Source organism: Amaranthus tricolor, chromosome 17 (genome assembly GCF_026212465.1).
Source record: "Amaranthus tricolor cultivar Red isolate AtriRed21 chromosome 17, ASM2621246v1, whole genome shotgun sequence".
Lineage (NCBI taxonomy): Eukaryota > Viridiplantae > Streptophyta > Magnoliopsida > Caryophyllales > Amaranthaceae > Amaranthus > Amaranthus tricolor.
Genome location: NC_080063.1, coordinates 10,842,670 through 10,858,798, shown reverse-complemented (window position 1 = coordinate 10,858,798; position 16,129 = coordinate 10,842,670). Strand labels below are relative to the sequence as shown.

The window sequence follows — 16,129 nt, the reverse complement described above, 5'->3', positions numbered from 1 at the left end:
AAAGTCAACAAAAAAGCTTACTAGAATAGCTTTTTTATTTTAACGTAATAATTTTTTTGTTGGCTTAAAAATCAGCTTTTCAGCTGACCTATAAGCTACGAAACACGGACACGCCTGGCATGTGACGTGTCGCGTGTCCGACACGTGTCGGACACGGGCACGCGAAAATCCGTGTCCGACACGCCAAATGAAGCGTCCAATTTTTTAATATTTTTTCGGACACGCGGACACGGCTAGGACACGCGACGGACACGTCAAGGGGCACGGCAAGGGACACGTGTCTTTTAAAAAAAAAAAATTGAAAAAACTGAAAAAAAAAGTAATAAACTCCTCTGACCTCTCACTTACTTTCATCTCAAATCTCACTTTCACTTACTGGACTCACGCATTCCATTTTTCCATTTCCCTCCCTCTCAAATCTCAATTCCCTCTCACTCCTCTAACCCTAAAAATTCTACGGTTGCTCCTCCACCACGCCACCGCCACCGACGGCTTCACTGAGTGGTGCTGTGGTCTGCTCCTCCCTCAAATACTCGACGACTGCACAGCGCTTCCCTAAAAATTGATTTTTTTGATTTTGTTTCAGGTATTTTCAATCTTTATCCTAAATCCTAATATTAATCTTGTTCTAATCTTTAATCTTAGTGTTAATCTTAAATTTATAATCTTGTTGAGCTGTTGTTTTAACATTTATTTTTACTGTGAGGGAATTTGATTACTGAAATTTGATTTAGGACTGTGATGGATTTAGGACTGTATTGTATTAACGTATTGTATTGTATTGGTCTATTAACGTATTGTATTGTATTGTATTGTGATGAATTTGATTTAGGACTGTGATGAATTTGATTACTGGAATCCTAATATTAACGTATTGTATTGTATTGTAAATTAAGATGTTACTGTGATGGATATTTGATTTCAATTTGATTACTGTGATGGACTGTGATGGAATTTGATTACTGGTATTGTATTGTATTGGTTGTGGTTGTTTATAAATCTTGATGGAATTACTGTGATGGAATTTGATTACTGGAATTTGATGGAATTTATAAATCTTTAATTTTGGTTGTTTATAAACCTATTTATTTGGTTTTTTTTGATTTGGTTTGTATGACTATTTTTAAATACTCCTGTTGTTTATTTGGTACTTATTTGAATGTTATGTGAGTTTTATATTTTTAAAGTGTTTATTTACAAATATCAAATGAAAGATTGTAAAATTATCTTTAATTTGATATATTTATTATATTACCATTTACGTGTCCCCGTGTCCGCCATTTTTAAGTTGGCGTTTTCCCGTACCCGTGTCCGTGTCCGTGTCCGTGTCCGTTTTAGTGCAACCTAGCCTATAAGCTAGATATTTTCGAATATTTATTTGGTGTTTGACCTAATAGCAAGTCAAAAGAAAAAACCAACAAAAATCTAATTAAAATACCATAAACCAAACACTCAATAAATAATTTTAATCTTTATTAAAATAGAGATTAAATCCATAGAATTTCATCTATAAATTGTTGAGAAAAGTGGCGATATAATACACACACTTTCTCCCTTTGTGTTGTTAGATGAGCAAAAATAACCAAACCAATCCAATCAAACAAATAATAATAATCCCACAATCAAGCGCAATAAAGTAAAAATGCGGAAAGTAAAGCACACACGATATTTACGTGGAAAACCCAATGCGGGAAAAAACCACGGGACCGTAAGTGGTACCACACTCTTCCACTAATCACCAATGAAATTAACGGGTACAACCAAAATCCTCTCTAGACAATACTAGAGGTAATACAAACACCAAACAACCCTAAAACATCACTCAAAAGTGGTAAAATAACAATTAGGGTAAAATTAGGGCAAAATACAAATTACCCACTTACAGTGCACAAAACGACAATCCAACCGTTGAATATGTAGGTTAGGTAGGCAGGAACACCGTGTCAAAATTTGACGAAAAACGGAGCACGAATGGCCTTCGATCGGATCGCCGAAATGTCACGCCGCGATACCTTTTCTCCTCGCTCCTGTTTCTGTTTTTTTTTCTTTTGTGCGTGAAAAAAATTTTTTGATTGCTGAATCTTATTATATAACTGCTGCCCTATTTTCCTTGGTATTTATAGTTTTTAATTTTTTTTTTTTTTAAATTAACAAATAATATTATAATTGTTAGCCCATTATTATTAAGCCCATAATTAAAATATTAATTGGGCCTTCCTCCAAGTGGGAGGGAATAACCCAACAAATCTCCTCCTCACTCCAACTTGGGGGGTATGACAAGTCCCACTTTCAAACGGCACACCTCTAACTTGTCTCTTAGAAGGATCTTCGTCAGCATATCCGATCCATTTTCATGAGTACTGATCTTCACAAGCTCAAATATTTTCTCTTCTATCTGATCTCGAATCCAATGATACCTCCTTCGTATATGTTTCGTTCGACCATGATAGGTAGCATTCTTAGCTAGGTGAATGGCACTCTGACAATCACAATGTAACAAATAATCGTCTTGCTCCAAACCCAACTCCTCAAGGAAGTCCCTCATCCACACTAACTCTTTACCAGCTTCAACAGCTGCCACATACTATGACTCAGTAGTCGATAGAGCAACACATTTTTGCAATTTAGATTGCCAAGAAACAGCTCCCCCTGCAAACGTCATCATGTAACCAGAAGTAGACTTACTAGAATCAATATCACCTGACATATCAGCATCTGTGTAACCATCCAACATAGGTTCGCCAGGACCAAAACATAAACTTACTCTAGAAGTACCCCTGAGATACCTTAGAATCCACTTAACTGCTGCCCAATGCTCCTTTCCAGGATTAGACATAAACCTGCTAACTACCCCAACAGCGTGAGCTATATCAGGCCTAGTACATACCATAGTATACATCAAACTACCTACAGCGGATGAATAAGGCACATTTTTCATCTTCTTCTTATCTTCATCTGTTGTAGGACATTGTTTGGAACTCAATTTCATATGCACTGGCAGTGGAGAACACACAGGCTTAGCATTGTTCATATTGAACCTTTTCAGCACCGTTTCAATGTATTTCTCTTGTGATATCCACAATTTCTTATTTTTCCTATCACGAGAAATACGCATGCCTAAAATTTGTTTTGCAGGGCCAAGGTCTTTCATAGCAAAGGACTTGCTCAAACTAGCCTTTAAGTCAACAATCTTATTGGAATCACGACCAACAATCAACATATCATCAACATATAACAAGAGAATGAGAAAGTCACCTTCAGCAAAATTCTTCACAAACACGCAATGATCAGCATATGTCTTGTGGAAGTCATTATCAAACATGAATGACTCAAATTTCTTGTACCATTGCCGAGGCGCTTGCTTAAGACCATACAAACTCTTCTTTAAGCGACACACAAGTTTCTCCTTTCCCTTGACCTCGAAGCCTTCAGGTTGCTCCATGTAAATTTCCTCCTTTAGGTCACCATGGAGGAAAGCAGTCTTCACATCAAGTTGCTCAATCTCCAAATTCATGCTGGCAGCCAAACTAAGTACAACTCTGATTGAAGACATCTTCACCACTGGAGAGAAAATTTCATCAAAATCAATCCCCTTCTTCTGTTCATAGCCTCGCACAACAATCCTAGCCTTGAACCTAGGTGGTTGACCATCTTCTCCGTGCTTCAACTTAAACACCCATTTATTCTTGAGTGCTCGTTTGCCGTTAGGCAACTTTACCAGATCATAAGTGTGATTCTCATGCAAGGAATTCATCTCATCTTGCATGGCATTATACCACTCCTTACTTTTCTCATGTGACATAGCCTCCTGAAAGTCTTCTGGCTCTCCCCCATCAGTTAGTAACACAAACTTTGTAGTAGGATACCTCATGGAAGGACGTGGTTCTCTAGTAGATCTTCTCACATCATCAGGCTGTGGTTGCGGTTCAACAACTGGAGGCTCAACTTCAGGTTGATCATCATGACCATCATCACCAATATTGTCATCATCATCCTGCACATCTCCCCCTTCAACTCTAGGAGTCATCTGCGGTAAGACTGGATCAAAAATGATTGGAGTATGAGAGGATGTTTGTTGCTTTGGCTTTTCAATATCTTCAATAGTCTGATCTTCAAAGAACACAACATCTCTACTTCTGAGAACTTTCCTATCTACTGGATCCCATAACTTGTACCCAAGAGCATCTTCAGAGTACCCCAAAAATATACACTGCTTTGTCTTCTTATCTAACTTGGATCTCTCATCTCTAGGAATGTGAACAAAAGCACGACATCCAAATACCCTCAAGTGCTTATAGGAGACATCTTTACCGGTCCAAACTTTCTGAGGAACATCACCATCAAGAGGATTTGAAGGTGAAAGGTTAATCAAGTACACAGCTGTAACCAATGCCTCTGCCTAGAAAGACTTGGACAACTTTGCATGAGAGAGCATACATCGGATTCTTTCTTCAATTGTTCTGTTCATCCTCTCTGCAATTCCGTTCAATTGAGGTGTCTTTGGAACTGTTTTCTCAAGCTTGATGCCTTGACCCTTGCAGTAGCTTTCAAATGGGCCTCTGTACTCACCACCATTATCAGCTCTCACGACCTTGAGCTTTCTACCAGTTTCTCGCTCAACTCTAGCCTGAAACTCCTTGAAAGCAGAAAGTACCTGATCCTTGGTTTTCAACACAGTAACCCACACTTTTCGAGAATAATCATCAATAAAAGAAACAAAGTAAAGAGCACCACTATGGGATTTAGCATCCATAGAACATACATCAGTGTGGACAAGATCAAGAGGAAACTTTCTCCTAGATGGGGGGCGAGAATGAAAAGCAACCCTATGTTGTTTACCAGCTAAACAATCAACACAGGATCTAAGAGACATACCTGAGACATCAGGGAGATATTGCTTTTTAGAGAGCATCTGCATACCTTTCTCACTCATATGGCCAAGTCTATTATGCCATAACTCACTAGAACATTCATCTGCAACATTTACCTCACCCGCGCAAACCTTCGCTTGCATCATATAAAGAGAACCTTGCTTCTTACCTCGGGCTGCTATAAGATTCCCCTTGCAGAGCTTCCACTTACCGTCATTGAAGTGGCTGAAGTAACCCTCTTCATCAAGTCTACCTATAGAAATGAGATTCAATCTGATATCAGGAACGTGTCTAACATTTCTCAAAATTAGCTTACAACCGGTGGAACTCTCCAAGTAAATAGTGCCTTTGCCGACAACCCTGGATGACCCATCATTCCCCATTCTAACACTACCAAAATCACCACTAGTGTAGGACGAGAAATAGTCTTGATGCGAAGTAAGATGATACGAAGCACCCGAATCAATCACCCAATTGCAGTCATCACCAGCTACATTCAAACACTCTTTATCACCAATGAAGAGCAAATCATCATCACTGATTGCTAGAGCTGTAGTATTTTTCTCTTCAGACTTCGACTCAGATGAATCACCCTTTCTATCTTTTGACTTGTCTCTTTTCATCTTTCTGCAGAACCTCTTAATATGTCCCGGCTTGTCGCAATAATGACAAATAATTCTACCCTTGGATTTAGACTTGTCTCTGGAATTGTCTCTACCTCGAGAAGGTCGATTTTTGCTTCTTCCCCTATTAGACTCTTGTGCAACATAATGAGCTTCAGAATGATTGGAGGAACCCATCTCCTTTCTCCTAGTTTCTTCATTCAGCAGACTAGCTTTGACACTCTCCATTGTCAACTTACCATCAGGAGCAGAATTGCTAAGTGATACAAATAGTGTGTCCCAACTATCCGGCAATGAGGAAAGTAGTAATAGTGCCTGCAACTCATCATCTAAGGACATTTTCACTGCAGACAATTGATTAATCAAACCTTGAAAATCATTCAAATGTACTACCATGCTATTAACATCGTGAAATTCTAACTTTACCAATTTTCTCATCAATGACGCTTTACTTAAGGCGTTCTTCCTCTCATACATAGCCTCAAGTTTCATCCACAATTCATACGCATTCGTGTCATTTGAAATATGTTGGAGCACACTAACATCAACAAATTGTCTAATGGTTCCTACCGCTTTCCGATTCAAAATTTTCCATTTACTTTCATCTTGACCAGTGGGCATAGACTCATTTAAGATTGGTTCATACAAATCTTTCACATACAGAATATCTTCTATCTTAGTTTTCCACACAGCGTAGTTGGTAGAGTCCAAATAAATCATACCGTGCATACTAGATTTATCATCCATCATAAACCAACACAAGAGTATCACCCAAGAAAATATAAACCAAGCTCTTGATACCACTATGTTGAGAAAAGTGGCGATATAATACACACACTTTCTCCCTTTGTGTTGTTAGATGAGCAAAAATAACCAATCCAATCAAACAAATAATAATAATCCCACAATCAAGCGCAATAAAGTAAAAATGCGGAAAGTAAAGCACACACGATATTTACGTGGAAAACCCAATGCGGGAAAAAACCACGGGACTGTAAGTGGTACCACACTCTTCCACTAATCACCAATGAAATTAATGGGTACAACCAAAATCCTCTCTAGACAATACTAGAGGTAATACAAACACCAAACAACCCTAAAACATCACTCAAAAGTGGTAAAATAACAATTAGGGTAAAATTAGGGCAAAATACAAATTACCCATTTACAGTGTACAAAACGACAATCCAACCGTTGAATATGTAGGTTAGGTAGGCAGGAACACCGTGTCAAAATTTGACGAAAAACGGAGCACGAATGGCCTTCGATCGGATCGCCGAAAAGTCACGCCGCGATACCTTTTCTCCTCGCTCCTGGTCTGTTTTTTTTCTTTTGTGCGTGAAAAAATTTTTTTGATTGCTGAATCTTATTATATAACTGCTGCCCTATTTTCCTTGGTATTTATAGTTTTTAATTTTTTTTTTTTTTTATAAATTAACAAATAATATTATAATTGTTAGCCCATTATTATTAAACCCATAATTAAAATATTAATTGGGCCTTCCTCCAAGGGGGAGGGAATAACCCAACAAGCCAAAATCTCCATCTTTCTTGCTCTTTTCTACCTTTATCTAACATCATTATCCTCTGCCCTTTCAAACTGCCCTGGATTTCCTGGATTTAATTCAATCCCGGATATATTACGTCGTTACGAATTACCCACGGGAATTTTCCCCGACAATGTGAAAAGCTTCAGTTGCGTAAGCAACAGCGATTTCTCGTACAAGCTTACGATTCAATTATACGGTGTTTGTCAAGTGACTCGTTCAATGTTTGGCGTCAAAAATATAGTCGTGTGCGAGCCCGAGATATCGGCCACAATATCATACCAGCAGCTAACAAACGTGAAAGGTGTGACGGTTACACTGTTTGTTAATGGTGGTCAAGTTGGCGAGCTGATGACAATCAAAAGTGTTCGAGCAGTGGGACAGGGGTTCGTCAGTTTTCTTCAGTTTGATTCGGACAAGGGTCCAAGTCCGTGGTTCCCTTACCTTGATATTGCTCAGGAACCTCCTAAATGCGACATCCGGTCCATCCCTCTTCTTCTTGGTGCTTAATAAATAAGGTCATCCATGGTTCAGTTGTTTTGTATTATTGATGAATAAATTGGATGTTGTTATTTGGTTCCCACGTGTATTTTTATTTATGTAGATTTGTGCATGTTGTTTGCTTTCACGGGTCAAATTAAAACAATTACTCTGTTAATTGGAACACTAATCTAGGTGAAAGGATACTTATTGCCTTATTGGTGTTGGGGTAATTGATTGTCGTGTGTTAAATTATTGTTTTATCTTTAAAATTGTTAAATGTATGTTGAAAGTCTCTATGAAATCACAAGTATTACAAATAAAGTCAAAAATGAAATATAAATTTCAATTAGTTAAATTATTACTTAGACATTGCTTTTCGTATTTTTCGTAATATTGTTACTATAGGAAAGTTGTGTTACATTTTCTTCCAAGATAAAATTATATAAGTCAATAGTAAGGGATGTGCTTCATTCATTTCATTATAGAGTTTGATTTTGATTTGAAAAACAATTATTTCATTTAGGAATGGGCATGGATCAGATCTGAGTCGGGTTCAGCAAGACCCATATCCAGATCCTAGTATATAATTTTTTTTAAAAAAATTGTAAATTGGTCCATGGGTCGGATCTAGGTCTTAAACGTGTAGACCTGGACTTGAACCCGGACCCTAAGTCATAGACCCAGATCCGAATTTAGATCCTTAGAATTCAAGACCCATGCCCATCCCTAATTTCATTTTAAAATAAATTTTTTGTAATAATATCGTGTGCACTTTAATTACCCCCTCTTCTTAGTTCTTAAAAATCTATCAAGTCAATCACCGCTAGACAAGAGAGTTCCTCAATTCCGGTAAATTTCATAGAGGTACGACGATACATAGAAATGTTTGACAAAACAACCGATTCCAGATGACTGGTAGCTCATTGAAGTGAATGACTTGAAAAGATAATTTATTAACTTGTTCTACTATTTGGGTTGAGCTCATTATTAGGAGCAACCTGTTCAAAAAATGCTTATTCATAACATTAACGACTCGTTTGGTTATCGGTACTAAATGGTAAAAATGGTAATGAAAAAATAGTTTAATTTTGTAGGAATATATCTAATTGACAAGTTTAATGGTCATGGTTATATTCTTTCAACAACCTTATTTTCTTCACAAAATTTATTCCAATGCATTACTATTTGAACATGTGTTAATTGGTGGTAATGAAAAATTGTGAAAAAAAAAATTTAAGATCAAACTTTCATTACTATAGGAATGACATGATACATATCATTAAAACTTACACTACAAATCATTCTCATTTTCATCATTTAGTAACGATTATCTAACAGATCGTAAAGTGTTTCAACCAACTAATTCACCAAATACTAGCATTAGACGGTTTGACCATTATCTTTTTATGCCAATATAAAAAACTAAAATAGCAAAATGAACTAATTTTCCATATACCCATATAATCTACAAAGCATTACTCCAGCAATCCCTTTTGAAGATTAAGAAAATGATACGACAATGTAAATTGTGTGGATGATATTAAAGAAGAGTTGAAATATGCGGATGTGAATAAAATAAAGTAATGAAAACATTTGGATAAAAGAAAATTATTGCAAAATAAAATGGACAGACTTAAAAAAGTTCATGGGCACAAACGATTTCTTTGTTAACAATGACCTAAAACATGTTGTTCATCCAAAAGTGCGTGACCTTATCTTTCAAACGGTCGAGAGGTTCAAAAACATGGGTCCATGCCACATGTTGTTTTGCAATTGACTGGTAAGACCGTAAGAGGGAGGAAGAAGAAGTCATGTCTATTAATCCTAGTGAAGAATTTTAAAAAGGATATCATACATGGCAACAATAAACTTTTGCGGAAGACGAGTGGTAGCAAATCTCAAAAATTTCTACAAAATAACATTGTACTTTTGGAATTTCACAACTTAACGTATACTAAGGTTTTTTCTATCATTAATGTTACAACAACTTAAATTCCAAAAGTATAATAATATTTTGTGGAATTTTAAGGAAAAAAAGTTACTGTATTTTCAGGAAAGAAGATAAGGGTAAAAACGAAATTTCACAACTTAGCGTATAATCTAACATTTTTTGGGTATTAGTTACAACTCAAATCCTTAACGCTAAATGGGGTCTTGGTCGTACATTAGTAGTCTAACTCCGAGGCGAAGCCAAGATTTTGAGCTAGGGGGGACAAAATTGTCGATATACTAGTAAATTATTTATTATATAAAAACAAGTTAACCCATAAAAATTTAAAAATCATATAAATTGAAAGGAACTTGAAATATAGAAAAAGTTATATTTAAATGGAGTTAGTTAAAGCTTCCCTATAATTATTCTTTTTGAAAAAAACTAAGTGTTTTTCACTCCATATATTTGCCTACTAAGTCTCAAAAAAACACTATTAAAATTAAGATAGCAAAATATAAACACACATTATGTGCAAATTTTATTGAACCGCAAGTGCACGGTTTAAGTATAGTCGCGGGTCGAGCACAAGGAAGTTTGGACAGAAACTTGCTAATTCAACTAATTATATTGCTTGAAGAGAAAAAAAGTTCAATTGATTTTTGTCTATCAAACTAAGAATGCAATAAGAAAATGGATTAAAACTATATGATAAAGAGATCTAGGGTGTCAGAAATCCCCTAAAGTTTTGTATGATCAAATTCTCATTAGAGTCTATGAAATGTCGAATTAATTACGTGGTTAAATATGATCTTGTTAATCTCAAACTCTCACTCTGTTGCTTAACTATTAGATTTAGACCCTACTAATTCAATTCTCACACACTAGTTTTATTGAACGAATTAATAATAATTTAGCTAAAATTTATCCTAAAGCAAAGTCGATCTTAATCTCACACTCTAGTTCTATCGACTAGTCCGATAAAGCATATTTATTTATGGTTATTAGCACAATTTAACCACTTAAATCTTAATTTCATAGACACTTTCAATAATTAAATCACACTTAACTTATAGGTTCAAACCCTAACCCTTGAATATGGATCTACTCACTAATCATGGTGAAAGCAAACAAAAACCCTAGGATAATACTAGACATGAATAAATATGATGATAATGACAGATTCAGGAGAAGCAATAATTAAATACCAAAGAACACAAAAATTAATTCAAAGAACGATAAATGAAGAACAAAACTAGTTTTATTAAAGGAAGATTGATGACAATAATTAAGGTTCACAAATAAAGGATTAAAATTAATACAAGGAATTAAAATGCAAAGAAATTAAAAGACTAACGGGTCGTCTGGTATTCAAAATTCTAAGATAGGTAATGGATTCATTTTATCATTATCCTTACAAATTATTTGGTATAGCATTTTGATTACCCTTACAAATTATTTGGTATTCAAAATTATTTGTTACTGCTCATATTTTTTCTGAATCAGTTACCATTACCTTTCACTTTCTCCCTATTACTTAATAATTAACATTTATCTTCATACCTTTCAATCGATCTTCATAAAATTGATGAGATTTTTCTTCTTCAAGTGCTCATAACTTGATTTTCTAATCTATTTTTATTATTTTCTCTCTTACATGCAATTAAAATGAAATTAGGGGTACAAAATCTGAAAATTTGTGGTTAATTTGCGAAAATTTAAAAAACAAACTCACAATTTTATCATTTTTATTTTATCATCATCATTTTCTGTCCAAAGTATTTTACATTTGAAGGTTTTCTTTCTTGATTTTCCCTAAATAAAATGGTTTTCTCTTAAGAATTTGCTCAATTGCAATGGTTGTTTGTAGGTGAACTATGATTTTGGTGGTGGCTTTCATGGGGTTGATAAGTGCAATTATTTGCACTTATTCATATCATTTTATACTCCTTAATGATGATTATTGTTAGTAATTTCGTGCTTATTTTGAAGAGTTATGCTACTTTACCCATTTTGGTTATTCATGTTGATTTTGAGTATAATTCTTATGGTTATTCATATCATTTTATACTCCTTAATGATAATTTTAAGTATAATTCTTATGGTTTTAATGATGACGAAGTTTACTAAGGAGATTATTTCTCGTTTGAAGATGTTTTACAATGAAGATGGGCAAAAGAGTTGAAAAGTGTTCAAAATAAAAAAGGTTTAAAGTAAAATTTGATATATGCTCACTCTTTTGGTCATAATTTTTTTAGAAATATCATATTAATGCAAGGTTTGTGACATTGGAAAATAGACTTGAAGAGCTTTCCAACGGTATATTATATGTCCAATTCCAACAGCCGAGCAAGAAACGACTACCATTTGAATTTGCTGCGATTTTTTAGCACAAAACGCCGACTCGGCAGTAGGTTATGGAAAAATCATTGTTTTACTTCATTAAAAGCCACTCGACTTTCTGCTGAGATCCTTGACCGCCGAGTCGGCGTTTGCCACTGACAAGCTTCTGACGGTTAATTTTTGGAACCATTATAAATAGTGGCGATTATTATTATTATTAGGAGGATCATGAGGGTAGTTTTCTTTAGTTTAATTTTCAGTTTTCTTTATTGTTGTTCTCTCTTTTGAGAGCTTCCATGGTGGAACTCCATTGTTATATTTTCGATTTCATTGCAATTTACGTTTTTCCCGTTAGTCAGTTTTCTTTATTTATTGCTTTATTATTTATTTTTGTGCATTGAAATTATTCATCATCTTTATGTCTAGTATTTTAATTAAGGTTTTATTTATCAATTATTACATGTTCCTCATCACCATGTTATGATTAGTTTTCTTATCTAGGGTTAAGGTAAAAAAATCCTAATTCAAAACATGGGATGATATTTTATCGATTAATTGTGTGAAATTTGGATCTATGATTTAACCTATGCTTAATGAGCCTTAGTTTAAACATCTTTATTAACCTTTTCAATAAAACGAAAGTTTGAAATTAGGATTAATTTAGGATTGAGGTATATTTAAGTTAAATTCCTATTAGTTTAACCAATAAAACGGAAGTTTGAGGATTAATACTAGTAAGGTCTTATACCGATATTGATCAATAAAGCGGAAGCTTGAGATTAATTAGATCACGTTTAATCATGCCAAAGACTCAATTTTAATACAATTATGAGAGTAATTGACTCCCATGTTAGAATTAGATGATTCTCAACACCCTATATTTGTTTTATTATCATCGTCTTCATATTAATTATTGTCTTTGCTTTAATTATTAGTTTCAATTGCATCATTTTGATTTTTGTTCATTGTAGTGTTAGATTCTCAAACCGATTATATTGTTTGTCCATATCTCGTACTTATAAACTGAACAAATTTGTTAACTCGTTTCCTTGTGTTCGACCCGCAGCTACACGTCAACTGTGCGCTTGCGGTTATTAAAATTTGCACCTATCAGGGGTTGATGGCTATGGTTTAAGGAGAGAGAAAGTGTAAAACTAAGAAGTGTTTCCCTTTCCATAATAACTACTAGTATACCAAATAATTCTTAAAAATAACACTTTACATTAGTTTTACCCCTCTATGAATTCCCTCTCATTACATTTTTATTCCTTATACCAAACACCCCCTAAAAGAAACTTACAATCCTTGAATGAAGATTAATGGCAAACTTTATGAAAAAATTATAAAACTAAAGGAAAAAGTAAAGAGCAAAACTAATAATTAAGGTAAAAGTAGTCTAAGAGATGGAAGATGAGAGAAGAAGGAGAAAGGAGAAGAGGTTTTTAATCTCCCTCCTTGTGCTCCTCTTCCAAGGAGGCTTAACCTAATTCTCCTTTTTAATATCTTGATTAACCCTAAGAAGATAATTAAAAATAAATATAAAAGAAAATAATAAAAAATTAAAGTATTAAAAAATGGGCTGCACAGAATCTAGAAGAAAAAGCCTACTCGGCGTCCACTTTCACGTCAAGGAAGCCGAGTCGGCGTTTTTGGCTGGCAATTTCAGCAAACTTCAAGCAATCGTCATTTCTCGTTCGATTTTCGGAATTGGGCATATAATATACTGTTGGAAAGCTCTTGACGTCTAGTTTCCAAGGCCGCAAACCTTGAATTAATAAAATCTTTCTATCAAAAGTTATGACCAAAAGAGTAGACATGTATCAAATTTCACCTCAAAACTTTTGCATTATAAAAACTCCTTCACTCTTTTGCTCATTTTCATTGTAGATTATCTTCACCCGAGCTAAAATCTCCTTAGTAAACTTCGTCATCATTAAAACCATAAGAATTATGCTTAAAACAATCAAAACCACTCAAAATCAACATGAATAACCAAAATGAGTAATGTTACATAAATCTTCAAAATAAGCACGAAATTACTAACAACGACTATCATTAAAGAGTATAAAATGATATAAATAAGTGCAAATAATTGCACTTATCAACACACACACTAAAAGGATGAATATGAAATTATGAACGATAAAAGGTAATGACGTTATAATATAAATTATTAGTCTATTAAAAAATAATAGTTTATATTAGGGTTTGATGCCTTAACTTAGATTACAAATATGCTACTCCAACCATTGAACTATAGTATTTTTTGTTATATTTATGCACTATTTAAATCATATATCATATTTTAAAGGACCAAAGTCAAATATTTGTGCGGGATACTGGGAGTGTCCTTTATCCTTTATCCTTTGTGTATACTTGGAACAAGGGAGTTTTAGGATCAAAACTTACATTACTAATATTTATTTGAATTTTTTTTGGAGGATTGGGTTGCATGTGTAATCCCTCGCTCTAAGCTAGATCCGCCTATGCATGAGATGGCCAATTAACGTAGGACAAAGCTAGCCAATTAAAGAGAATGTAAAATTTTTATTGGATATATATTGATGGAGAAAATAGAGATGGTCATATAAAATTTCATTAAAGTTAATGACTTCATGTAAAACTGTGCTACAGTTATCAGCTTAATTGAATTTTTAAGTAAGTTGATTAATGTAATAGAAAATAATATATTTGAATTTCATGCATCCTTGATTTTAAGTGAAATACTTGAAACATAGTAATAAATGGAGTAATTAACATCGAAGGGTATGAAATTGTATAAACTTTTTCCGTTTTATTATATTTGTTATATTTGACTTTTTACGCAACTTAATATGTTCTTTTGATGATTTATGCATTGAACTATGCACATCTAAAAATTATAAAAAATTAATATTATGAATGTATGCGATTAGACGATTCAAACAAGATTTCACTTAACTATTCTTTTACTTACATATTAGGCGCAATATGTAAAATAAATTTGAACAATCAATAACCATAATGTAGAAAGTATTTCAAAATAAGGGAAGTATTAAACATATCATCATCATCATCCTACCCAGTGTATCCCGCTCATTAAAAAACTATGGACAGGGTCTGAGGAGGAAAGGACGGCGGCAACTCAAATCCATAAAGAAGAGCGCGGCCAAAGGAGTCCCCCAACTCGAGAAAGATAAGGAGACGAAGCTACACGGGAAAGATAAATTAAATGCATATAAATAAAATAAATAAGTAGGGCCAACTACAAAGTAAAAGAGAACAAAAATCTAATAATAAAAGAAACAAGAGAAGCAAGATGACAAGAACCCCAAAAGGTAATCTAAGAGGACATCAGTAGTCTAAAACATGGATATGACGCCGCCAACTACCCCTATCCTTAGTCAGGCCCTCAGAGAGGTTTAACTCATGTAAGTCAATTTTTATTTGCTCATCCCAAGTTCTCCTGGGTCTTCCTCGACTCCTCTTACCCTCTACTATAATGTTTTCTGCCCTCCTCACAGGGGCGGCGAAAGTCTTTCTTTGCACATGTCCAAACCACCTCAATCTATTTTCGCGCATTTTTTCAGAAATAGGGGCTACTCTTAGTTTGTCCCTAAATCTTGTTTCCTAATTCGATACATTAATGTGTGCCCACACATCCACCTCAGCATACGCATTTCTGTAACTTCCATCTTATGTTCAAAAATTTCCTTTACTGGTCAATATTCGGTCCCATATAGCAGAGCAAGTCTGATTGCTGCCCGGTAGAGTTTTCCTTTTAACTTGCTTGGGAATTTTCTATCACATAGCGCAGTGGCTACTCGCCACTCGAGTCATCCTGCTTGTATACGATGATTTACATCTCCGTCAATCTCCCCATCCCTTTGAATGATCGATCCCAAATACTTGTACTTGGTCGTACTAAGCATATCATAGGGCTAAATTTATCAGTTTAAGTTTTTAGTTGTTCTGATCCATTGACTCATTAAATAGAATATAACATTAGACATCAATTTTAGAAGAGACGTCACATGAATATCTTATAAAATTCATGTAAACAAATTAATGTTTTGTTTGGTTTGGTCGATATTAGATTTGAAAATTAATAAAAATTTCAATGGTAAAAATTAACAAATTTCATTTTCCAAAAAATTTGTACTGTTTAAATTTACGTGAAACGCACAACAATAAAATTAATTTTTCGCGACATAGGATTTAGTGACATTAAAACAAATGTCGCAAATTTAAATTTTTAGTGTAATAATTATTGGTTTTTATTTTAAGTTCCACCATAAAGTGATTTAGTGACATTTTATTTGGTCTTTAGTGACATATGTAATTGATATTATA

General features: G+C 34.3%; 1 protein-coding gene across 1 annotated transcript; it reads left to right on the top strand.

The window, feature by feature from the left end:
• The first annotated feature begins 6,751 nt into the window (after positions 1-6,751).
• Positions 6,752-7,551, top strand: LOC130803738 (uncharacterized). The gene is made up of 2 exons (XM_057667938.1): positions 6,752-6,814; positions 7,006-7,551. The coding sequence occupies exons 1-2, from the start codon at positions 6,752-6,754 to the stop codon at positions 7,549-7,551; spliced, it is 609 nt and encodes a 202-aa protein (XP_057523921.1).
• The last annotated feature ends 8,578 nt before the right edge of the window (positions 7,552-16,129 follow it).

What these genes read in the sequence shown, in the direction of transcription:
- LOC130803738 (XM_057667938.1), top strand. Translation starts at nt 6,752, where the DNA reads ATGGCCTTCGATCGGATCGCCGAAAAGTCACGCCGCGATACCTTTTCT. An exon ending in TTTCTCCTCGCTCCTGGTCT is followed by an intron (nt 6,815 to 7,005) that starts GTTTTTTTTCTT and finishes CCTTCCTCCAAG; the next exon opens with GGGGAGGGAATAACCCAACA.